This window comes from Primulina tabacum, chromosome 2 (assembly GCF_025594145.1).
Source record: "Primulina tabacum isolate GXHZ01 chromosome 2, ASM2559414v2, whole genome shotgun sequence".
Taxonomy (NCBI): domain Eukaryota; kingdom Viridiplantae; phylum Streptophyta; class Magnoliopsida; order Lamiales; family Gesneriaceae; genus Primulina; species Primulina tabacum.
Genome location: NC_134551.1, coordinates 1,352,771 through 1,377,332, shown reverse-complemented (window position 1 = coordinate 1,377,332; position 24,562 = coordinate 1,352,771). Strand labels below are relative to the sequence as shown.

The following is a 24,562-nucleotide window of genomic DNA, read 5'->3' as shown; positions in this document are numbered from 1 at the left end:
AATGCGTACACCGTTAGTGACGTTTTACTTTCTGCGTCGCCAAATGGCCGATTGACATTTGCCTACGAGCAATTTGCGACGTAGGTCGGCGACGAGTTCTTGCGTCGCCAAATATTCTGCGACGTGTTTTACTTACATTTTGCTACGTTGGTCAGCGTCGTCAAATGTAAAATTTCTTGTAGTCACGATTTACATGCAAATTAAAATAACAGCAAACAACAATAACTACCCTTGAATTTTTTTTATTTTCCAAATAAAATATGTTTTTTTGTTTAACTACACATACAAATTAACATTGATTGTAATTGTAAATGACTTTATATGATATATCTGAAGAAAAAAAAGTTGCGATGAAGTCAAATCTTTGTCAGTCGCGCATATAACAGCTCTCATCTGATCGTTCTCTCCTATGGGAAATGAGCAATCCAAGACAATAATTTAATCTGTCCAAAGATATACAATTTATTCAATCTAATAAGTTAATTGTATGATTAGGGGTGAGAAAAAATATCGAAATATCGAAATATCGTACCGAAAAAAATACCGAAATTACCGAAAAAATCGGTATACCGAACATTTCGGTACGGTATACCGAAAAAATGTCGGTATACCGAAAATGTTTTTCGGTATACCGACATTTTTTCTGTATACCGACAAAATTCGGTGTCGGTACGGTACCGGTATGAAATTTTTCAATACCGAAAATTCGGTATACCGAATTTTCGGTATCGGTATGGAAAAAATACCGATATTTTCGGTACGGTATACCGTACCGTACCCACCCCTATGTATGATTTACCTTAAAGTTAAGATTCTTGAAATTCTTAGGTAAAATTGATTTCTCTCAAAATTTTGACTCAAATTCTTGGGGAACAACAATACAAAATTCAATATGAAGAAAACTATAATTTCGAAAAGTTTAAGCCCGTAAATATATGGATGGTATAATGTTAAGATTCCAAAATTTGAAGCATAATTAAACGCATCCCATACTGAACCAATAAAGTGATAGAAAGACGAGTTTGCATGCAGAATTGAAAATCATGCAACTCTAAAAACACATACAACACAACTCGATCGGCTTCATCGATCGATCGATCGCCATGATTGAAATCATTAACCGTCGTCGGCAGCGGCGGGACTCTCACTCGAATCCTCGTCTCTGTTATCGTCGTCCTCTCCATCCTCGTCGTCGGACGACAGGTGAGCCAGCCAGCAGGTCCCATGCAAGTGTCCATGCAAGCAAACGAAATACTCCAAAGCGTCGTCATTGGACCCCAGCCGGCGGGCGGCGCTCTTCCTCGGGATCAGCCGAGCCTCCGTCATGCTCCACACGCGCGCCGCACAGTAAGGACACCTCAGCCGGGCGTCGAAAACCACCTGCCTTCCGATTAGGAACTCCCTAGTCCTCGACTTCATGAACTCCCGGAACACGCCTCTGTAGATGCCGATATCGTCTTCCTTCCCCGACGTCGGGTGCTCACACGGATCGCTGACGTACAGAACGTCTCCTCGGCATTTCTTGAACAAGAAGCTCTGGCCGGAGGTTTTCGAGAACCGGGTAGATTTCACGAAGTGTCCCAGACGGGAATGGGATACCTCGAAATTGGCCGTTGATTCACACCCCCCGCAGAAGAACAGCAGCTTCGCCAGCGACTGCCACCCGCCGATCATACTGCTGTTCCGAGCACCTTCTGTCAACGTGGATACCATCCGAGGCGCCCTGTACAGACAAAGCTCGCGCCACAGCAGCCGCTTCGCCAGCGCTCGGAGCCTCCGGTTCACGGAGGCCGCCTGGCAGAGGACATGGATGTCCCATTTCAAGAACTGGAAGATCAGGACAAGTATTCGCTCGTTTAGTATCCCAGAATCCGAGGAATCATCACCGGAATCCGCGATTTTTTGCAGTTTCTGAGACGAACTCGCGCTCATTAATATATTATATTATCTCTAGCTAGGTTGATAACAATCCCAGCTAAAATTTTTCAGTGCCGGCAATGGCGAAAACCCAACTGAGATTTTATACAGAACGCGAGACACGTTGAAACGACAGGAGTTGATGATTAACGGTTTCAAGAAAGCGAAACTAATGGTCAGTTGTCTACTTTGGATTGGGCAAGATGACACTTTTCGGTAAATAGTTGGGTTTCCTCACCACAGGGGAACACGAAACGTCGACGTTTAGATCGGGGAGAATCCGAGAGATTCTGCCATGTGGTAAAGTGTCCGATTATCTGCGGGTAAGACGTGGCAGATGGATATATTTGCCCTTGGTTTTTACCTACCAAATATGTGATACACGTGGGGGAGTCAAGCGTCTCCCACGGACTGCTTTTCATTTGTAAATTTGTAGAGGTCATTGGGTATCTCGGGCATTTAAAGTTTTGTTAATTAATATAGACATCATGTTTATTCTCTACATGTACCGACCGGTTCGACTCGTATAATAGACATAGATATTTGAAACCGCTGCGCAAAACAACTGCTATTTGTTCATTCAATTTTTGACTCAAGTTCTACAAATGATTATAGTTATAAGTTATTATGATACTAATATATATTGATTTATTATCCTATGATTTTGTGGTGTATGTTCTATATTTTTTTTAATATGATTTTTAAGATTATATGATTCATATATATATTCATACATAATGAAAGATTGAATGTATAAAAATGTATGTACATTTTATATAAAAATATAAAATTGAAGATTTTCATTGTATAAACAATATTTCCCCAGCTTATCAAAGATTCTAGACTACACCATAATTATACCATATATCTATCGAATATATATATATATATATATATATATATATATATATATATATATATATATGCAGAGGCGGAGACACATAGATTTGTACCCGGGCTTGGTCCATTTTTTTTTAAAAAAAATTTATATGTAAATTTTGGAATAATATGATAGTAGTCCGGGTAGATCAATTTAAAATATTAAAAGATTCTAGAGTTTAAAATTCTAGTCTGGCTTCCATATTTCTGGCTCCGCCAAGGTATATATGTTTGTTTAGATTTAGTATAATCTGAAATTGTTCGACATATGGTTTTATAAAACAAGATGGATAATAAATTTTTGAAAATAAATAAAAATAACTAAATTAATTTGCCTGATTAATTTAGGTTTATATACAGACACATACACATATCGAAATATCATTTTTACGTTTAATTGCTCAAGATATATAATTCTTTTTTAAATTTTATATTTGAATATTCAAAGTTCATTACTCTTCCATCGACATGCAAATTTTTTTCTTGTGGACAGATGTCGAACATAACATATATAAATTTAAACTGGATCAAATAAATGTGAAGTTTATAGAGTTGTCACTTTGGAATATTTTTATGTACTGCCACGTAGTCAGTGAATGGATTATTTTGCGAAGGGATCCAAAGATTGCATCAAAAAAATATTTTAAAAAGGAAACTTTTTCGGACTTTTCTTCACTTTTTTGTCTGTTAGTTCCATGTAGACCTAAAAAACGAGAATGTGATGGAAACAATTTTTCTAAAATAAAGGACAAGTGTCCTAACATGGTCCTGCCATGCGGTATTGGTATATTACGAGTTTCATTTATCTTATCTATTATCCAAATCGATCGTTTTACAAGTGAGATCTTAAATATCAGTTTCAGTCGTTGGAATTTAGTCCGATAATTGATGATTTGAGAATAAGAAACAAATTAAGTGAGAGGATTAATTCTTGGATTGTTGTCGGCAAAAGTTGTCTTGATTTGCTTACACACGCACCTTGGTCTCAACATGACAAATATGTCATGTTTTCGTAATCTTTTTTTTCCATACACTTTGACGCGCGACGGACAACTGGAACCTTAAGCCATAGCGCCTTGCACCGCTAGTCTTTAATGGCAAAGAAGTCGATCGAGAACTGACAATTATCTTAATAGTAATCTAAATAGTTGGTTAATTAACAGATAAGTCTTGTGCAAACATTCTTGTGTGAGAAAATGTTGGTAAGAAAAACGAGTTCATGACCACTAGTAAGATGAATCTAAGAATTAAAGTTATGGGACTTGAACTTAGTATAAAAAATTATATATATAAAACAAAAAATTCATTACGATATAACCTCGAATGAAGTTTTGCCTGTTGAACTGTTTTAATTCGTAAAATTAAATAAAAAAATTGATTTCTGACAATAAAGTTATTCACATGGCCAAATGAATGTTTTGTAATATTTAAAAATTAACCTGCAGATTTTGTGTGTGTGTGTGTGTGTACCTGTAAATTTGGCTTGCATATCTGAAACGTTAACATTTATTTCTAGGTATTGGGGAGAGGTGTCAATGATGTATTAAAAGATCGAATTAAAGAAATAAAAACTTTTCCCAGGAACGACCTCCATTTTGTTAGCCTTTTCTGTCTTAATTATAGAAACATATTATTGGTGGAATACATTAAATATAATATGTAAACCTTAAGTATAAGTTTCAGCTGTCAATTTTATTGTAAATAATTAGTTAATTAGCAAACCCAGTTGGGAAAAAGGACATCAAAATATAGGGAATTTGATTGGTGGTGGGGTTTCCTATCCATAATTAATTATTTACTTGTGTGGAATATGTCCGCCTTCTAGATTTGTTATTACCTGTCTCTTTTTAACTTGTTTCTTTCCTTGCTCACCCGATCCTTCAATTCTTTGTTGAACATATTTTTTTTTTAGTTAAAATTGAAATTGAAAATTAAAGTACATTTTGGGTTTGGCTTTGCTTTATTGACAGGAAAAATAATATTGTATTATATTTTAAATGTATGTTGTGCCTCGCACACAAAATATATATTAAGTTAAATGTAATTTGAAATATATATACTTGCGATGAATATTATTTCAAATCAAATTTCTTCGTCATATCAAATCATCTCATTCAAATACAACACAGTTAAAAATCTCATACTTAAACAAATAACATAATTGTTGGGATTAATTATTATTTTTTATTTTAAAGTGATTAATTTTTAGCTTTTGCATTTTCATAAAGGTAATTTCTTTAAAAAACCGCTGATGAAACTTCTAAGCATCTCACATTTAATATACATCTATATATTTGTGGATAAAATAATTTTCTGAAATTATAAAATTGTTGTAAGATTATTACTGTTCAACATATATTTATGGAAATCTCAGATTATAAAATCCGATTTTGAAAATTAAATTCGTAATGGTACTAAAAATTAAAATATTATTATTCTCACCAAATTAATTAAAGACGAAATGACATTTTCTCATAATTAATGATAGATGGATAAATAGGGGTAAAAAATTATTCTTTGTGATAAAGCCTCGATCACATGTATCCATTGGGCTTGAGATATAACATATGTCATGGACTAATCCACGAAGCACAGGTTTTTTGGGCCCAAAGCCCAATTCCATTGTAACTTTACGTCACGTGGTGCGGGCCTGCGCTACAGAATTCAGCCAACTGTACCAGTGCGTAAAAATGACACGCTCTTCATCCTACACGCTACAGGCGCACTTTAGCACCGCCCCCTTGCCTTTCTAAAATCAAACAAAACTCCATTTCCTATCTGTTTTTCCGCAATTAAGCACATCCCTTCTTCCACAAATTTCTCGCCCCACTCCCCATCTGCACTCTCCTTTCTCTGTCTAGATTATTAGGGTTAGGGCTTTATACCGACTCCATTCATCTCTACAGTGGGGCGAACACATCTGATTAACTTAATTTTACTCGTTTTTTGAATAATTGTGCGAAAGTAGGGGTTTTAATCGTTTCTGACTGGGTCTTTGATGGCTGGTAAATATCGGCTCGTGTAGCTTTATGGCACCGAGCCGAAGAAAAGGGGTCGGAAAAGCGGCGGCGACGGAGGCCGCGACCACGCGGCGGGAGTGGAAGGCCGGCGATCTTGTTCTTGCCAAAGTGAAGGGGTTTCCTGCATGGCCTGCAACGGTATGCTGTCTGGGTTTTTCTTTTCGGAATTTATGTTTGTTTTTGTTCTTTCATCGAGCAGTCAGGGCTCAAGTTATGTGCTTCTTTGGTATCACGCAGTTTTTTGTTTTATAATTAGGTTTTTCAATATTCTTTCACTGCAGATCTGGGGTGAATAGTTTTGGATATATAGAAACATGAGTGTAAGCATGTTTTGTGATGTTGACAATCATGAGATTGAATGATGTAACATACTCTGAAGAGAAAAAAAAAGTGAAACTGCCCAGTTGGGTTCTTTGTAGTACTTGGACGGATCACGGATGTTTATCTTCAATGTTTTATTGTGCACGATATGAATGTAGCACTATTGAAGAAATTAAGCAACATCGCTGCTTCTCTACATGGGAAAATATATGTACGTTTAGGTTGTGGTGTTCTGTTTTTTCTGAGTGTTGTGTATTTCAACTAACTGTATTGCTTGTGCTACTTAATCGGGATGTAATTTTCATATGGAAAAATGATAGGTTTAGAATATGTATTTGCATGTGATGGATGGTTAATAACTGTAAACATGTATTCTGACTGGAGTCTTGACCATCTGAGGATAATTTTTCAGCATAATATCCCTCAGGAAGGCTTGGATGAACTTTTTAACTACATAAATAAAGAAGTAATTCCGTTGAGGGTTTTGTTACCACTTCGATTATAAATATGAGTGATTTCTGTTATTTTGCATCTCCATTAGCCTCATGAATATCACCGTCAAAACATTAGGTTGGCTGAATAAAGGACTGGGCACGAAGGCCTTGGCGGATTAGTGATCGGAAAGAGATGGGAAGTGTGTTGGTCTCATCTTTGAATGCTAATTGTTTTTTTTATAAATTAGCATTTGGTTTTGTTAGTTAGCTTTAGTTTGCAGTTTTATTGACCTGAACTTTCGTGACTCTTTGTAAACTTTCAGTGGTATATTTTTTCCACTATTAGGTCTGTTTAGTTTTTACTCAACTGAAGATTGGTTCAATGATTTTATAATGGCAGGTGAGTGAGCCAGAGAAGTGGGGTTACCCGGCTGATCGTAAGAAAGTACTAGTCCATTTTTTTGGGACCCAACAAATGTTAGTTTTCGTTCTTTTCTCTCTCCGAGTGTTGGTCTATATCTCAGCTTTTTGGTGTTGTTTTTTTGGGTTCTTACTAAATAATTTTCATGTGCTTTAAGGCATTTTTAAATTGCTTGTATAGCTGAAGTGCATGGTAAATATGTACTCGCATGCATTCTAACTTACTTCACAACAATCTTGAACTTTCAATTGAACAAAATCTGAAGCCAAACATTTTTAAGGTTTTATATATTTTTTTCTTTATTCCCTTGTTTTGTTTCCCATCGAGTTTCCTTTACAAAAGCTGAACCCATGAAGTTTTGGTCGCATTAGTTGTTTTAACCTTTTGTTTTGGTCGTGGCATCTAGTGAGCTCTATTCTCTCATGCATAGAGTTTTTTCTATTGTTTCCTGGGGGCGGATTTAGCTAGCTGCTACAGTTGTATATATGTACGAAGTTCTTTTCATCTTCCAAGTGGTTGTGGATTCACTTTGCTGACTTGTATTATGCATGACCATAGTTGTCAATCACGCATATCGCTCCGTAGCGCAAAGGTTGCCCATGGCTGTAGCGCATAGTGAATAGCGTAGCGAGAGTTATTTGAAAGTAAAGCGTCATAAGTATATAAATTTATAATATATAGCATATACTAACATCAATTCAAAAATCTTAATTTCCAGCATAATATTCCATCAACTTTATTGTAAAATACTAAAACTTGAAAATATTTTAAGTTTTTTAATTGAAATATCATAGAAGACACAAAAATAAAACAAGAAATGCAGAAAAATACAATTTCCAGCAAAAACCTAAGTAATTACATGCAAAAATAGCCAAAATTAGAAAAAAAGGACAAAAAAATAGGCATGTAGCTTCTTTTTGCAATAGCGACGCTATTTCAGCTATCGCGATTGTCGCTATAGTTCCAATAGCGAGGATAGCGAGCGCTATTGGAAAGTTTGTGGCGCGTAGCGATCCGTAGCGATGTGGTGTCGTTTCGCCACGCTATTCGCTATAGCGAGGGCTACGGGGGCTATTGACAACTATGTGCATGGCCCAACATATTTTTGTCGCCATTTTGTTTGTAACCTGTAGGCTAGAACTGGTTCAGAAATTCCAATTGAAGTATTTTATTTTTCATGTGAACTTTAGAATTTGGTTTCAGCTGTTGATGGAAGGACTGATTTTAAGTCATGTTAAGCGGAGATGAACACTTATTTTGAAGAAATAATACGATGCATGAATAATATTATGTTTTGTAACAGGAATTGGCATTGGAAAGTTTTGGCTGTTTGAGTTCTTCAAATAAACTTTAGCCAACTTGCATGTCTCTATTTTCCTGTTTGCATTGGGTAACCTGCTTGGAAGTATGTCTGCATAAGTATTTGAAATAAGGCATTTGTTATTTTGCAGTCTGATTGTTTCAATACTTGCTGTTGAAGTTTGCATTCTTGTGGTTTTGCCTCTCTGAGTTTCGCACATCAGTTCCCTTTCTTTTTTTCTGTTACTTTTTCTACATGGTATTTTTTTGCTCTACACACTGATTATACTTTGTTAAAGTAATATATGTTTCTGAAGAAATTAATTCTCTGTAGGTTGTTCATTATGGTTGAGAGGCATTTGTAGTTGGTTGCGGAGACGGCACGATTTGTTATTTAAAAGTTTGGCTTATGTTCTTTGTAGCTATATCATTTTCTATTGCTGAACAACTCTTCCTTAACGGTTGGTAATTAGTCATGTCGGGTTTTTTTCAGCCATGCTGTATGCTAGGCAGCGTCTGTACATGTCTAGATTCTGGAATAGTTCTCTAATTTTTATATTGAAGTGGCTCAAAAAACACAAGCTTTATGTGACCTCTGAAAGATTATTAACCCACCTTTATGTTCAGGAGTTTGATTTGGTTTTATAATGTCATTCTTTCATTTTTTAGGATGAAACTTACAGACTATAAACCAGATGCTTATTTAGTGTATGCATGCCAATATATTGACATAATAATGTCACAGCCAAAAACAATTTAGGCTAAGATTCCAAATTAAAACTATACAGTGACATTGATAACGGTGAAAGAATATAAACAATAGCCCAGTTGAATGATTTTCTCTATGTATTTATGTTAAATTTAGTTCTCTTGGACAGTGGCTTCTGCAATCCTGCTGATGTCGAAGAATTCACAGAAGAAAGAAAATTGTCTCTTTTAGGGAAACGTCATGGAAAGGGTGCTGATTTTGTTCGTGCAGTAAATGAGATAGTTCTCTCTTTTGAGAAGCTGAAGAAACAGGAACAAGTTAGTAGTGCTAATGAAACCACAGAAATCATTATAAACAATGAAAATAAGTCTGAGGAATCATTGACTAAGTGTGTGAATGACGAGGAATCTGTGATTAGAGCTGAACCACAGCCGCTTTGTACTGGGGCCACTAATGATTTGAACTCGCTGACTGAAGCGGCTGCCGCTGCCGCTGCCGAAGATGCCTTGCGTGATGCAGAAATGCAATTGGAGGATGCACGATTATCTGCTGAAATGCCTGTTTCTACTACTTATTCAACAAGAAGTAAAACTGAAGTAACCCAATCACGGAATAGTGTCATACAGGGAAGGGTATCTGCTCGAAGGTTGAGAAGTTCTTCAAAGACAGATGCCAAAGGACCTCAGAACATAACATTACCTTCTCTGAATAACAGCAGGAGGTTTAGGCATTCTGGTATTAATGCATCGAAAGATAGATCTTTGAGAAGAAGTGCAAGGATTACGAAGTCCTCTGATGATTCTGAAGGATATGACGCAGACTCACCTGCTTCAGCATCAAATGATAGTATGGAAGAGAATGAATCTGAAGTTATGACTGTAGACTCTGACTCACCTAGTTTCAATATGGCAGCACTGTAGAATCCCATTGTAAACCAATGGTAATGGATCATTTTAGTGAAAATAATAATGAAGAAGAAACTGAATTAAACAACAGGCTTGGCTTTCAAACTAGCACTGCCATCATAAAGAAGAAAAGGGGTCCTAATCGAAAACGATACAGTGATGATGTCGGGGCAGCTAATTCAAATGCATTTGTTTCTGATGCCGAAGCCAGAAACAGAAGTGTTTCACCTAGTAATAATGAGAAATTAGCTGAAAGATATGCTAGAGAAGATGGTGATGAACACTTACCACTATTCAAAAGAGCAAGAGTCCGTTTGGAGAGATCTGCACCTGCCGAGAAGAAAGAAGGAATAATGGCACGTAAAGAGGAGAAAATACTGGAAGTTTCTGAAAGACTTGCAACACAGACCTCTGGGCCATTGAATTTGAAGGTGGATGATCCTGGTGATGGTGAATCTGTTCCGATTGAAGTAGATTCTGTTGGTGTGCCTTTATCGCCTGCAAGTCCTAAAAAGGCTCAATCATGGGAAGGGGGTAAGAATTTATGGGAAACCAGGAATTTTGTGGACGGTGAAGCTGCTTTACCTCCGTCTAAAAGACTACACCGTGCATTGGAGGCCATGTCTGCTAATGTGGCAGAAGATAATCTAAGTGCTTCCAGTTTTCCATTGACAATGAATGCCAAAAACAATGGAGACTGTCCGTCCATTGCAGAAGGCTCAGAGTTGTCAATTGGAAGCAAATATGTGATTGAATTGGGATCAGCACCCACTGAAAATCATAGCAACAATGACTTTGATTCTTCCGAGTTTTGCGCTGCGTCGAACACAGAAATGCCACTAATTGATTCAAAAACATATACAACTGTACTGGACTGTGGTAGAAGCTATAGCAGTGGTAGCTTGAATCCTGAATTATGCAAAGATTCAACTGCACACGCCGAAGATGCTGATTCCAAATGTCTCAAAGTGTCACCTCTAGAGTTAGACTCTAAGCATGTAAAACCAGGCCCACAAAACATTGGTGAAGAAGTTTGTTTGGACTTCTGTGCACCTGGTTTTATTATGTCTCTTACCAATCACCACAAGATTGAATGTTCGGAGTTGGATGCAACAGTTAAGGGATATGGTCCTGTTATTCCCCAGGTGAGTTTAGAAGTCCTCGCGCTGAAAGAAAATGCTGGTAGTAAGCTGAATTGTGATACCAGTGTGCAGGTAGACAATGATGTGGGTGAAGTTGATAAATCTCGCGGTGTGAAGGGCTTATCATCAGCCAAGAACAACCAAGTTAGCCAAAAGTAAGTCTTTATATTTTACATGAGGTCGTTCTACTCTTTTCTTCAATTTAAACTTGTAATATATTTTATCATTTCTTGGTGAACCTCGTTTATCATTCTGACTCTGCATCTTCAGGTCGGATTTTGTGAAAGAAAGTAGCCCGTTATCTAAGTTTTCAAATCGTGTGCCCTCTGGTAGTCCAGTGAAGGTTTTAACCAGTGGTCATCATCAATGTCTATCTAACTCTATTTCTGTTTCCGATGAGCCTCTGGAGGATTTTGCTGTCACCCAGTCTTCATCTCTGACTAATGGGCTGCACTTGTCCGCGAAGACATCTCCTTGCAGTTCTTCCATGGGCAATGTTTCCGCAGCAGATAATAATCACCTTGAAAATCATAGCTCTTGTAGTCCTGATGTTCAGCTAAATTCTGAAAAGGCTAAACTTGCTGGAAAGTCAAACAGCAAAGGTGAAGAAACTCTGTCATCCTTTGAAGCCGCTATCAGATCACTAACGGGAACAAAAGAGAGCATTGGCCGAGCCACACGGGTCGCTATTGACTGTGCGAAATTCGGTTTTGCAATGAAGGTAGACTTCTGGTTATGACCAAGTTTTCTGTGGCTCAAAATTTTTGATGTCACCGTGCCCTCGTTAGAATTTAAACATTTTTGTTTAGCACAATATAATGCTGTTGTTCAAGATCAATTTTGTTCATTATTTTGACCCAGAGTCTTTCACTTATATACGGTCATTGGTCACTAATAACATCCATAAGGTTGCATATTTTTTAACCATATGCATAGATTTTATGGAGTAAACTTGTGCTGTGAAACCTCTTTCACTTGGCTCATGATTGCATGCACATGTTTTTGACTTCGACTCCGAGTCTTTTACTTAGATATATATGTTCAGCAGCCATATCTGTGATATAGTTTCATATTCAATGATATGCGTTGAATGTAGTTTAGCAAAACCTCTTTTGCATGGCTTATGTTCACATTGCATACATCTGTGCTCTGAATCTCCTAGATGATGGGTCCGCTCAGGTTACACTTGTGTTGGAACTCTAGCATAAAAAAGTGCTGTTCTGTGATCCATTTTCCTGGTGTACTCATAAATTACTCGAGTATATGTAACAGAAATTGTGGTTAAAGCATAGAATAATGACAAGATGAGAAGAATGATAACGATGACATTATATTATCTTAATTGTAACTTGTTTGGATAGAGTTTGGGAATTCCTTAGAATTCAGCATTAAGAGTTTACTACTGTGATGATAGTTGTTGATGGCTCAAGGCATACAAACATCCTACAACCCTGGTGCGAGGTGAGGCATATACCTTGTCAGAACAAGGCTCACCAAAAGCTTATATGTTAGAAACTAGATAGTTTTGGAAAATTATGGCACATATCAATATGATATTTACTTGATAAACTATTGAATAAAACAAATATTTATTAGTTTAAAAGCTAAATTGAATGACCATCACATTGGATTTTACTTTGGATTAATAATCCCTAAGTTTCATGCATGACTTGAGCCTAGGAGTGAGCTACGTGACTTTAATTTGCTCTGGATCTTGTGTATCCGCGAAGTTAATATTGTTAAGACACTCTGTAAGCTAAAAACATCTATATATTCTACCAAGACAGCATGTTAGACCACATAATTTCCTTTCATGTGCTAATATTTACAGAAGTATGGTTTGCTTTAGGTGGTGGAAATACTCTCACAAAATTTGGAAAGAGAGTCAAATTCACACAAAAAAGTGGACCTGTTTTTCCTTGTTGATTCTATCGCTCAATGTTCTAGGGGCATGAAAGGTATAGTGTTTACTTTGTTTTGACGGCATAGGTAATATTCTGAGTTTTGAAACCTCACAGGTCCTCTATCTTGTTCAGGTGATGGTGGCATATATCCCTCTGTGATACAGGCAGTGTTGCCACGTTTATTGTTGGCAGCTGCTCCTCCTGGTAGCAGTTCTCTCGAGAATCATAGACAGTGTTTGAAAGTGTGTGGAGCCATGCCCTCTCAGATTTGTTTATTGACCTTTGTTTCTTTTTATATTGCTTTTGTACATTGAAATGTGGTACTAAACCTTTTTACCTACTGGATAGGTTTTGAGAGTATGGCAGGAGAGGAAGATTCTTCCAGAACAAATCATTTATCACCACATTCAGGAGCTTGACGCCCTTTGTGTTTCATACCCTAAAGCTGGATCTCGCCGACCATTAAGAAATGAAAGGGCTTTTGATGACCCTATTAGAGAAATGGAGGGTATGTTGGTTGATGAATATGGAAGGTATATGGATTTCTAACTTTACCATTTGTTATTTGAACTATCAGGCATGTTTGTTGGGCTTCTCTGAATCGTAACTTACTAGATGCATCGTTTTACTTCAGCAATTCAAGTTTTCAGCTTCCTGGCTTCTGTATGCCTCGTATGCTGAGAGATGATGATGTAGGAAGTGACTCTGATGGAGAGAGTTTTGAGGCTGTTACCCCAGAACATAATGTGGAAAATCTCGATGGAGAAAGGGCTCTGATTCCTGCTGTTGAAAAGCGTAGTCTTATTTTGGAAGATGTGGACGGTGAACTTGAAATGGAGGATGTGGCCCCCTATTGTGATGAAGAAATTAGTTCCACCAGTAATCTTACTAAAGATCAGACTCAACTGTCCCATCACCTCTCTGATAACCGTTATGGGCCCCCTTTTACCTCTCAACAACCTAAGACTGCATCTTTGACATGTACTCCTCTGCCAAGGTCTCCCTCGCATCCGCCGCCGCCACCATATCCACTTCCACCATCTAGTTTTCCTCGTGCAATGCTTGATTCTGTTGCAAATGGTCCTAATTCAAATATTTATCCAAGCTCTCAGGTCTCTCTCTGTCCTAAATTTCATGTCTGGTGTCTAAACTACTGCTTACTGTGCTGGAAGGTTTTAATAGTTATGCTTTTACATCTTTATGCTTGCGCAGAATTTTGACAATGATCTACCGGGATCTATGGCAAAGCAGCCTGGTTTGCCAAGAATGAAGTCAACCAACTTGGATTCGGTGCATCATCGTGTTCGTGACAATAAAGATTTTGAAGCCCAGGTTCCAAGGCAGATTCCCGACAATATCAATATATGCTCTTTCAATGATAGGCCTACATCCCATTTGTCTGCCCAAGGTTCTAATAGAATCCAGCCGGGAGAGGGTGGTTTCAACAAGGGTCTTCACGTTCGCCCACCTCAGCCCGCTCCGTCAAATCAATTTTCGTACCCCCAACAGCGACATATCCAATCGCGGAGGGATTTACCACCTCCTTCCCATCCCAACAGATTCCATATGCGTAATGAAGAAAATAGTCATTTTTACCGGGACCGTGACAGAAATAAATTTGTCCCTCGTGATAATATTGGAGAGTGCTGGAGGCCTCCCTTACCTCCCATCTCTGGTAGTAACTAAACTTTTCCTTGTATTATTGAAAATTAAGGCATCTTGGCTCACATTTCTAATTTTATATGTCGCAAATTCTAATTTTTTTCCTTTTCGTCTTCCAGGTCAATGTTATCGCAATGGTGCCAGGATGTCTCATGGTCACATGCCCTACAGTGGTCCACCCCGTGAACCGTCAACTAACAGTAGGTGGAATTTCCCTCCTCGGCCCCCAAATCACAGGCAATTCAATCCTTACAGAGAACCTGAAGGTCCTATTCCGGTGGGAAATAGAGGTGCTTCATCTATCTTCATATGTTATGCTGAAAATGAATTTGATTAAACCTGGCGTCAGATATTTTTGTTGTATTGGGCAAAAGAACACAGGATGCTTCTTTCACATCGATGAGTTCTGTTCTTTGTTGGCTTAAATTAAACGTTCACTATAATTTCTTCAAAATACTGTAGCTTGTTTCTAGGTCACTTATCTTTAGTAGATACTGCAAACTATATGGTTAACAGCAAATAAATATGTTGGATAGTTTTATGAACCTTTATATACTGTTAATCTTAGATGATATGTGGCCCAAGATATAGGTGAAGTTTCAAGTATGCTCACCATGTTCTGAGTTGTACCATGAATATTTATACACTTTACACTGTAAAATGTAGAGACAAGTGAAAATGGATTGTCCGTTCTGTTGTGCAAACCTTTGGTTGGTTGAATAATGTGTTAGCCACATCTCTTATTCCTTTTATGTTCAGGTCCAAATTATTGGAGACCAAGATGATGCGTTTTTAAACTTGCGCCAGACTGGTATCTTTATCACATATACCTACTTCTCAATTCTCAGTTCTTTAATTATTCCTCTTTGCTTATTACCATTTCATTATTAGGTTGAATTCTTATTCATTTCGGTGCCATGACTCATCGAAGGTGGTCTTGCCATGTCTGAAATCTTGGGAACTGCCAGATTTCGAAATTGTAGAGAATAAACCTGTTTACTGGTCGTGTAAATAGGTATGCGGTCTTCGGTTGGGAAATGAATAGATGATCCTAAGCTCTTTTGTGGGGAGTCTCAGCATTCCTTAGGCTGTTTCCTTGCGTTGGTTACAATTTTTTGTCTCGTCTATTAAATTTGTCGTGTAATGACATGATATAGTTGTGTAGATTTTTCGGCAACATTTAGTTAGTGATTTGTAGTTTCTTCAGATGGCTTGAAGATGATATGTACATTGCGAGTAGTTTACTTTCCAAGAACCCTTGTTACTGAAGAGAGTGATCACAAGTTCGTTATCCATATTTTGGAACTCAGCTCTATGATAAAAGGTGTCAGTCTTGACCTTTAGGTTTGATTCTTTTATGTGGAGATTTGTACCCTGTGAGACAGACCTTTAGGTTTGGTTCTTTAATGTGGAGATTTGTACCCTGTGAGAGAGCGATTTGGTTTAATTTTTGGATACCGCTTCGTTGTTGACATATATGTGTGCTGTCCCAAACTATAGTAGTCGGACACCGCATTTTTCGAAGGTTAATATAATAGTTGAACATATGTTTTGAAAGCTAACCGAACAAGGTATCCAAATTCGACAAAGAGCCATATTACAGCTTTCCATTTAAGCAGACGTGAAGTTTCGCTCTTTAACTTGAAGTTCCCGTTTGGGTTTTTATGGGAAAGTGAAGTGTTCCATAATGACTCCTTAATTTTGCATCTGGTTGTTTTATGTAAAATATTCATGATCTTGGTTCCTTTTTGCGAACGCTCATTAGGATAGTAGTTGGGACTTGTAACTATTTTGGTTCAAATTTGATATCTTTAGTTTTTACTTTACCAATTTTTTTTTCCTCTTTTCCCATGCATTGGAGCATCATAAAAGGCGGACTCGGAAATGACGGTAAAAGTAAAAAAAATACGATAAACCAACTCTAAACATGTAACGTCAAATAAGAAATTTCATTCGGAGTTGTCTAATTCACAAGATAATGGCTATGCAATGGGCCAACCAGGTCCACAATTGAGCCCAATAAGGATGACCAATATGTTGGGTTCTGCGTGTCAGGTGCGTAACATTCAGGCCCATGAAGTAATAGCAAAATGTAGTCAAAATGTAGTCTCATTCAAGATTGGCGTCTTGGTGCACGAGATTTGTAAATGAAAATTAGTCTACTAACAAAAAATTCTAGATACTATTACATCACCAAATCACTTTCAAAGACGCCCACGTCCACCTGGATCTGCCGTGTTTGGGAGTGAGATAATAACATGAAGAAACATTCAAACTTGGTAGGATTTGGATTTTCAATTAAGTACGCAAAATCTTCTCGAAATAGAATCCTCCTTGTCTAGAAACTACAAAAGAGAGCCGACACTCGAATAAATTTCTTCCACACAAGAATTCATATCCTAATTCTCTTTCTTGCCCACTCTAAACTCAAACTTATCCATGCCTAACCAGAGTGGTAAACTCGTCATATTAGTGTACTTAATATAATCGATCAAAGTAGCAAGTAAAAGATATCAAAATGATATTTGCTAAAACCTATCTGGCATCTGTTTTCTTGTATAGGATTTGGACTAAACTGGGACAACTGATGTGGACATAAAGAGGTAGGAGCCAAACCTTCGAGTTCTGTTTTCTCAAATGAGGAACCCACGTACCTTGGCCCACCATGAAGTTGGTTATACAACAAATTTCCATTTCCATCTTTTCTCCATTTCCCCGTATGCTATAAATAATAACAGAACTGTCTAAACAATCATACCCACTTATCACAGACAGAAGAAATTCTGAAAGTTTCTCAGAGACAAATACATTTCATTTTTGTAGAAAAACATGGCGACAAGTTCAAAATCTGGCTCGATTCAACGATGTTCAAATCAAATCAGGCAGCAAAGGACTCGCCTTTACATCATATGGAGATGCACTGTTATGCTTCTGCGCTGGAGTGACTAAAAATGCAGATATTTTCAACCAATAGACATATGGAGAAATAGTAGTTATATAAGACGTGGGATCGAGCTGTATCTATACATGCAGGAACTTTGAAGAGTTACGCTTTAGGTGTTTCTTAGAGGCACACATTTAAACGTACAAAAGAAGGTTTTTTTGGTCTTGAGTAGGCAGCATTCTTGCTCGTCCAACTGGATACTATCCTTAGAGGCACCAAAGCATCTCTTTACTCTGTTAGATATTTAGAGGGTAGATTTTCTAATACTGTATATATTTTTTTAATATGCAATATTTCCTAGAAATTTTGATTCTGCAAGCTTCGGACTTCTTGAATGTGCAAGATATCAATTTTAATTGTGATCCAAATTGATCCGTGCAAAGTTAATTACGGCGTAGACCCATAATTTTGATGGAAGAGCAGAGGGCAAATACATTACTACATCGAGAACTGAAATAGCGGTTGGGAATATAAAGAGCAAGTCTCCTACGCGACGATCTCACGTATCTATATGGTCGACTCATACTTAGAGCGAAAAAATAATATTTTTGGCACAAAAAATAATACTTTTTCATGGGTCAGAACGAGAGTTGGACATCTTGTCTTACAAAATTGATCTATAAGAATGAGACAGCCTTGTTAATTGTCCCACATCGGTTGGATAAATAACCTGGAAGTTGTATATATAGGCTTGGACAATCGTCCCTTCTTGATCTAGCTTTTGGGATTGAGTTAGGTTCAAGTTCCAATTTTAACATGGTATCAGAGCCCGGGTTCCACTGTTATGTATTGGACTGTCTATAATTAAGCCACCCGTTCTGCCCATAATTGGGTTATTTGTAAACTCCACGCTCCATATGTTCATTCCTGGGCGTGAGAAAGGTGTGTTAATTGTCCCACATCGATTGGATAAATAACCTGGGAGTTATATATATGAGTTTGAACAATCCTCCCATCTTGAGCTAGCTTTTGGAGTTTAGTTAGGTCCAAATTCCAATCTTAACAAGTCTTATATGAATTTTTGTGTTTAATAAATTAAATATGTAACTTGAAGATACAAAACCTCAACTAGCTCCCCCACTGTACGAACCATAATATATTGTCAAAAATAACCCAAAAAATTAAATATAAACAAGCCATTATTATTGACAAAATTTCCCAGCATTTTAACAGAGGAATCCATTAATTGCAGTCACCAACCAATAGTAGAACCGAAGTGGGTCAGAGTGTGGTAGCAACTCAGTTTAACAAAACTTGATAAAATCGAAATCAGTTTGTAGAGATGGAATGAGAATGGAACTTCCAAGAGCGTGGATTTGCTAACCGGTTCTTCAAATGTCCTCTGTCACTTTTCAAGGTTGTCAAAAAAATCCCATCCCTCTGCGGCAAGTGCCTCACGATCATATCTAGCCATTTCATCTACAGATACCCGTGTGACTGGATCCATGAGTTGTTGAGTCTTGATTGAATCGTCCTGGACTGGCACTGGCTTCACTTGATCTGGAATCGAGCTTTTCAACAGGGAACTAGAGGAAGGTAGAATGCAGCTGGTTTGGAGGGAGGAACCAGATTTGCTCAATGGAACGCGGTCATCAATTTTTTCTTTTAGAAGCTTCACGTCTTGGCTTATAACAGCTATTTCTCCTCTGAAAGAAGAGTGGGGGACATACACGCTTGTCAGCTTAAATCTTTCCATTCTTATCAGGAGCTAATTAGGAACAGTTTCTGTCCTCCTTTGCTACAATTTGATACTTTTTACTCTTGTTGGTAACGAAACTCTGACACTAACATACCATAAGGTATTAGAAAAAGGATCTAGATTCAAGATATCAGTAACGCTTCATGAATTTAGATTGCAAAACTTTTCTAGATTACTCATCCTACGTGTTGAATAAGTAACTTTCTATTACCAAAGACTTCTGCGATTATGCAACTGTTGTGCTGCGATATAGCATAGGCTAAGTTAAATCTCTTCTTAAACTAGTGTTAAAGATAGAGTACACAGGGAACTTTTTGAAAATTCAATAGTTGTTTCAATGAGAAAGAAAAATGTCAACCATTAACCACATCAAGCATCCACAAGACAACCACAGATTGTGCATTCAAGATAGAAAGTGATGGTGGACTGCCAAAAAGTAAGATTAACTCTGATAAAAGGTGAAATAAAAGCTGGCACTTAAATAACTTACTGTAAAGTGTCTACAACACAACTTCGATCCACCAGAAATTCTTGCAGCTGAAATACAAAAGGAAAAAAGAATCAGCGAAACTGTAAATAAGAAACTTGACAATAAATTGTTATGCAACGGCAATGAAGAAATCAAATTCAACGTCGAATTTTCTTCACTCAATGGTTTGACTGAAATTGAGATGAACTAGAGTCACAGAGTCATAAAGAAATGAGCAGCTACCTTGGCATTTTCCTCTGCGTGTTGTTTCAGGATGTTTGCCTCTTGTACAACCCTTTCCATAAGACTTTCCTGTCCAGAAAGTGCTTCTTGAGTAGACACTTGCTTTCTAAGTTTTTCTTGCTCCGCATGATTTATTTCATTCTCAGCTGCAGCTAATCGCATCTTTAAAGTTTGACACATCTGCAGAAAATGATAAAATGAAGAAAGTGCAACGAAAAGATTAACCTTGCAAGCACTTCTATTCGTCTTGGTATATTCGAACGAAGTTTAGCTGTATGCCAAATGAAGCTGAACTGGGTCGGTTTCATTATCTCAGAAAAACTCGATATTTCATGGTAAATAAAAATGGCCCTCTCAAAACAGAAGGAATAAAATCCATGTCCCAGAATATAGTTAAGGAGGTAATCACAAAGAAACTCAACACAGTCTTTTTTTCCAGATACCTGTATCCAATTTTCATCTCCAATAAAATGAGAACCGAAAAGGCTTTAGAATTGAGAATTGAGAAGTACATTAGCCATTATAAAGTAAAGGAGAACCACAGTTAAGTTGTGCAAGAATATCTCACAAAGATTTCTTCAAACAAATAAGATTGAAGAAAAATTTAGTAATAGAAAACGAGCAAACCAGATTATGACCTAACCAATATATATACGAATAACTCATATTTCCGATTTTGCTTTCTCTATTTGATCTGTTTATACTTCTTAGCTTGTAACTAAACTCTAAAACTCAAACAACTTGTTCAAACTATTGAGAAACAGTTTACATAACAAAATATGCATTGCCATTTGCCACAAATCAAAGTTCTAATACTTTCACATGTGGAACTCCGTACCCAGTTCACTATCAATTGTCCGCAGTAAAGATGGTATGGTCAGATTGTGCTCTTACTTGGAGGTGGTCTCAGTCGGCAGAATAGAAATCAACGTTGGGCGTATAAAACATATCATAATTTTAAATGGTATTACAACAGAAAAGGGAAGGATTTAAAACCACCTCATCAAGAACTGCAAGCGACTTGTCCCTTTCATCTGACAAATGGAGTACACGGGACTGAAGCTCCCTCAACTCTGTTGCGAGGATGGACCTTTCACCATATACTTCCCCAGCATGCTAACATAGAAAAACAAAAGAAAGGAAGGGGAAGACAATTTAGTTAAAGAGCAGAGTTCATTTCAGATTATCTTAAGACTTGAGAGATTATATAATTCAGAGAAAAAAAAACCATGTCATTTGCGTCCTTTGCATGCTTCAGAATTAGTTTAAGCTCTTCCACCTTATGAAGTACATCAATTCCTCCTTTGGCAGCTTCCTCTTTGGCTTGTTCTGCAGCCTGCTCTTTCAGCTCCACTTCCCTCATCAAGCTTATAACAGACTCCATAGCAGAGAATAATTTTTTCTGCAACATTTAACAAGTATCAGGTACGTTATCAATGCACATGTCTACCTCTAGGACCAGTGGAAAGCTAACAAGGCGTTGCCATACAAAAATGTTAATCTGATCCCTCCAAATTTAGTTGGATGCAGATATCACATATTTGCACACACGTTATTTCTTTGCGAGAAAATTTTCAAGCATCAAATCACCATATGTCAATAACTGAAACATTACAAAGTACTCAATAAACAGCTTGTTGTGTATAAAGTTTTTGAATTTAAACCGAGATCATTGGTAAGGACAAGAATTGACATGGATGATACCTTGTTATTCCTTGCTTCAGTGATAATTTCGTCAAGAACACCCATGATATGGATTTGGCTAGATTGGGACACAGAATCATTTATGGTAGACTCATCTTCAATGATAACATTGCCATTGGCAATTTCCATTTCGGAAGCAGTGTCAGATGGAAAACTTACTTCAGAATTACTTCCATTCATGTTAGGAAGCACAACCACTCGGTCAACACTTTCTGAATGGCCCATTGTTAAATTTGAAACAGCCTCTGAAACAATATTTCCTACAGAATCATTGCCATCTGTGAGAGACATTCGTGTTTGACAATGAGTCACATCAAATGAGGTTTTGATGCCATCTTCTGGACATTTACCAGCTGAAACTGCATCAGTTCTTTCAGGGTATAGAGACGCTTCACCTTGAAGAATATTTATTCTCGTTTCCTCCATCAACATAGCAGGTCGACCATGGGAGAACATATCAGCACATATTGTTATGCTATTTTCACCAAATTTACCCGATATTGACAATTCACCTTCTCCATCATGTTGTCCATTATATGTATCATAGAACACATTATCATCATTAGCATCATCAGACTCGTGTCCACCATTCACATTGTTAGCATATATCTCTTCAGCTGATCCTATTGCATTCACAGGCAAGCCGTCCACAGATTGTGCTGTAGCGATAGCTTCTACAAGAATAATTAGAATTATACAGCAGATATAATAGGACCAAATACCTCGTAAATCAAAAGGGAAAAAAACATATGGAGGTAAGTAGTTGTGGAAGTGATCCTGACAATGAAAAGAAATAAAGTGATACCCTCAAGAAAACATTAAAAAATAAAGGCTTTATACTTAATCGTTACCTTTAGACAATTGATCCAAGGAACTACTCCCAGTCAAAGGTCTAGTCGGTGTCGATATTTCAGAAAAGAAAGGAATTATCTCCTCAAGCACTGCTTCAACAGCTGCATCAGGATCCTTGCTGTGCTCAATAGCAACAGCTCTAATGACTCGGGCATCAATCTGTAACCATGAAGGATGCGTAGAGCCATAGAGGGAACAACAAAACAAAATAATACTCACTGCAAGTTAAAAAGATAGTGGATTTTGCCTAAATCTACATAGAACGATTCTAACATAGAATAACTGATGTGTCACATTAAACAAAAATCATATGGCCACCATCATATTTTCACCAGGGAGTTTTCACCAATCCGTGGAAATAGAATAATTATATGTTAGTCATACAAATCAAGTCTTCATCCACAAAGATATTATACTGAATACTCATACACATCAAGAAAGTACTGAAGCCAGAATTTACCTCCGGGAAAAGCTCCTGCAATGAACTGTACACTTTATTGATCCCCATCTCCGAATTCTAAATAAACATACAGTTTAAATGATCATCCCCAGTTCCTATAATTTGCTTTGATTCATCCATTAGATACACAATCAAATCAATTGCCCCATAAAGAATATAACGAACAAACAACAGGAGGCGTGAATTTCAAAGACTTAAAAGCCTTAAACTCTAACTATTTCATGGACCTATCATTAACACAGTAATCAAATAAACAAAAAAAAAAACGATGATACAAAATCAGTGCCACTGAGTTCACATTAAATGCAACTGACCTAAACCTGAGAGCGAGAATACAGGGAAAAACACCCTAGAGGGATAAACAACGGCGAATTCTCACCCCCTGAGATTGCGCAGCAACTTTTTCACAGCGAATGAGTCATATATGTCTCTCTATCTTCGGTTGATCGTGAGTTACGAAAAAGGATATGTATTTATACGTAATTACCATCGCAATCCATGAGTTGTACCTATTTTGTCTTTTGCTTTTAACTTAAGGTACAAGATTTAAGAGCTTGAGGAGGTGAAGTTACGTGTATAGTCGGTGAGCTCGATTTAGAGGACTAAGATATTGGTGATTTTAGTCATTCTTGATATTATCCGGGGTAATTTGGTCTAATCAGTTTTATTTTGCGGATGCTATAAAATTATTAAAAAAGTTTTAAGTTTATAAAATCATTGTTTTACCCAAATTAAACAGACCTAACCTTTTTAGCTAAGCTTATGGAGTAATTAGTAAGTAAATTTAAGTAAGCTTAATCGGAGCCTGAGCATAAAAAAAATTTAATTTTTTTATATAACTTTAATTATAGTTTTTTTTTCTTTTTCTCTAACCAAGTAAATACCCTTTTTCTTTAAAAACAAATTCGTTGAAAATTTGAGTTCTAATAATATCATTTTTACCTCTTCAAACGATTCCTTATTTCTCTAATATAAAAGTTTAAAAAAAAAACAATAAGATAGCATAAAAATTTAAAAGTAACAAAAGGTTGTCCTTTTTAAATAATTTTTTCAATTAATTAAAAAAATCCTTATAAAAAATCATATATGAAGTTTTAAATAATATTAATGTATTATAAAACGAGATGTGCTCTCAATTGGTTTCCTAAACAAAGCGAATAATATTGTTTCTCAAAAATCTATTTTCCAAAATACAGTTATTTTAAAAAAGGAAACATAAAAATAGCAGTAAAAATCCAAATTAACTCCAATTTTGAAAAATAACTTAACATTCACAAATTTTATATGAAAGTTAATATATGTGTATCTATTAAATTCCAACAAGCATCTACTTGAGGAATAAATGAATTAGACCATTATTCTTTCCATTAAAGAATTTCAAATTGTTTAATGTTTGTCCCAAAATTAATTTAAGAGTACATCCCTTGTGAGACGATCTCACAAATCTTTATCTGTGAAACGGGTCTAACTCTATCGATATTCACAATAAAAAATAATACTTTTAGTATAAAAATAATACTTTTTCAAGAATGATCCAAATAAGAAATTCGACCCACGAAATTGATCCGTGAGATATAT

General features: G+C 36.8%; 3 protein-coding genes across 8 annotated transcripts; 1 reads left to right on the top strand and 2 right to left on the bottom strand.

Annotated features, from left to right (window-relative positions):
- Positions 1-949: 949 nt before the first annotated feature.
- LOC142537230 (EID1-like F-box protein 3) lies at positions 950-1,981 on the bottom strand. The gene has a single exon (XM_075642780.1). The coding sequence runs from the start codon at positions 1,930-1,932 to the stop codon at positions 1,117-1,119; it is 816 nt and encodes a 271-aa protein (XP_075498895.1). The 5' UTR covers positions 1,933-1,981; the 3' UTR covers positions 950-1,116.
- Positions 1,982-5,523: 3,542 nt separating this feature from the next.
- Positions 5,524-16,175, top strand: LOC142523236 (protein HUA2-LIKE 3-like). The gene is given in 14 exon segments (XM_075626932.1): positions 5,524-5,954; positions 6,972-7,048; positions 9,170-9,903; positions 9,906-11,050; positions 11,120-11,202; positions 11,318-11,768; positions 12,897-13,005; positions 13,066-13,193; positions 13,300-13,484; positions 13,586-14,063; positions 14,164-14,626; positions 14,733-14,903; positions 15,373-15,424; positions 15,505-16,175. Coding segments are annotated over 13 exon segments (4,179 nt in total). The 5' UTR covers positions 5,524-5,825; the 3' UTR covers positions 15,399-15,424; positions 15,505-16,175.
- A 2,463-nt stretch (positions 16,176-18,638) lies between these two features.
- LOC142523206 (uncharacterized) lies at positions 18,639-23,494 on the bottom strand. Of its 6 annotated transcripts, XM_075626920.1 has the most exons (10): positions 23,299-23,491; positions 22,985-23,041; positions 22,524-22,683; positions 22,023-22,346; positions 21,673-21,932; positions 21,197-21,370; positions 20,968-21,084; positions 19,969-20,148; positions 19,747-19,793; positions 18,639-19,203 (listed from the first exon to the last, which is right to left on the bottom strand). In XM_075626920.1, exons 2-10 carry the CDS (start codon positions 23,030-23,032, stop codon positions 18,903-18,905), a joined length of 1,611 nt encoding a protein of 536 aa, XP_075483035.1. In that variant the 5' UTR covers positions 23,033-23,041; positions 23,299-23,491; the 3' UTR covers positions 18,639-18,902. The 6 variants fall into 6 exon arrangements, with proteins under 6 accessions (XP_075483035.1, XP_075483026.1, XP_075483018.1 ...); XM_075626911.1 differs by having other exon boundaries at positions 21,673-22,331; positions 23,299-23,494; XM_075626903.1 differs by having other exon boundaries at positions 21,673-22,346; positions 22,985-23,042; positions 23,366-23,492.
- Between the last annotated feature and the right edge of the window lie 1,068 nt (positions 23,495-24,562).

Excerpts from the sequence above, each read along its gene's own strand:
- LOC142537230 (XM_075642780.1), bottom strand. The coding sequence starts at position 1,932 with ATGAGCGCGAGTTCGTCTCAGAAACTGCAAAAAATCGCGGATTCCGGT.
- LOC142523206 (XM_075626903.1), bottom strand. The coding sequence starts at position 23,032 with ATGGGGATCAATAAAGTGTACAGTTCATTGCAGGAGCTTTTCCCGGAG. Across the intron at positions 20,149-20,967 it reads CGCTTGCAGTTCTTGATGAG|ATGTGTCAAACTTTAAAGAT; the intron begins GTGGTTTTAAAT and ends CATTTTCTGCAG. Across the intron at positions 19,204-19,746 it reads TGTGTTGTAGACACTTTACA|AGGAGAAATAGCTGTTATAA; the intron begins GTAAGTTATTTA and ends CTCTTCTTTCAG.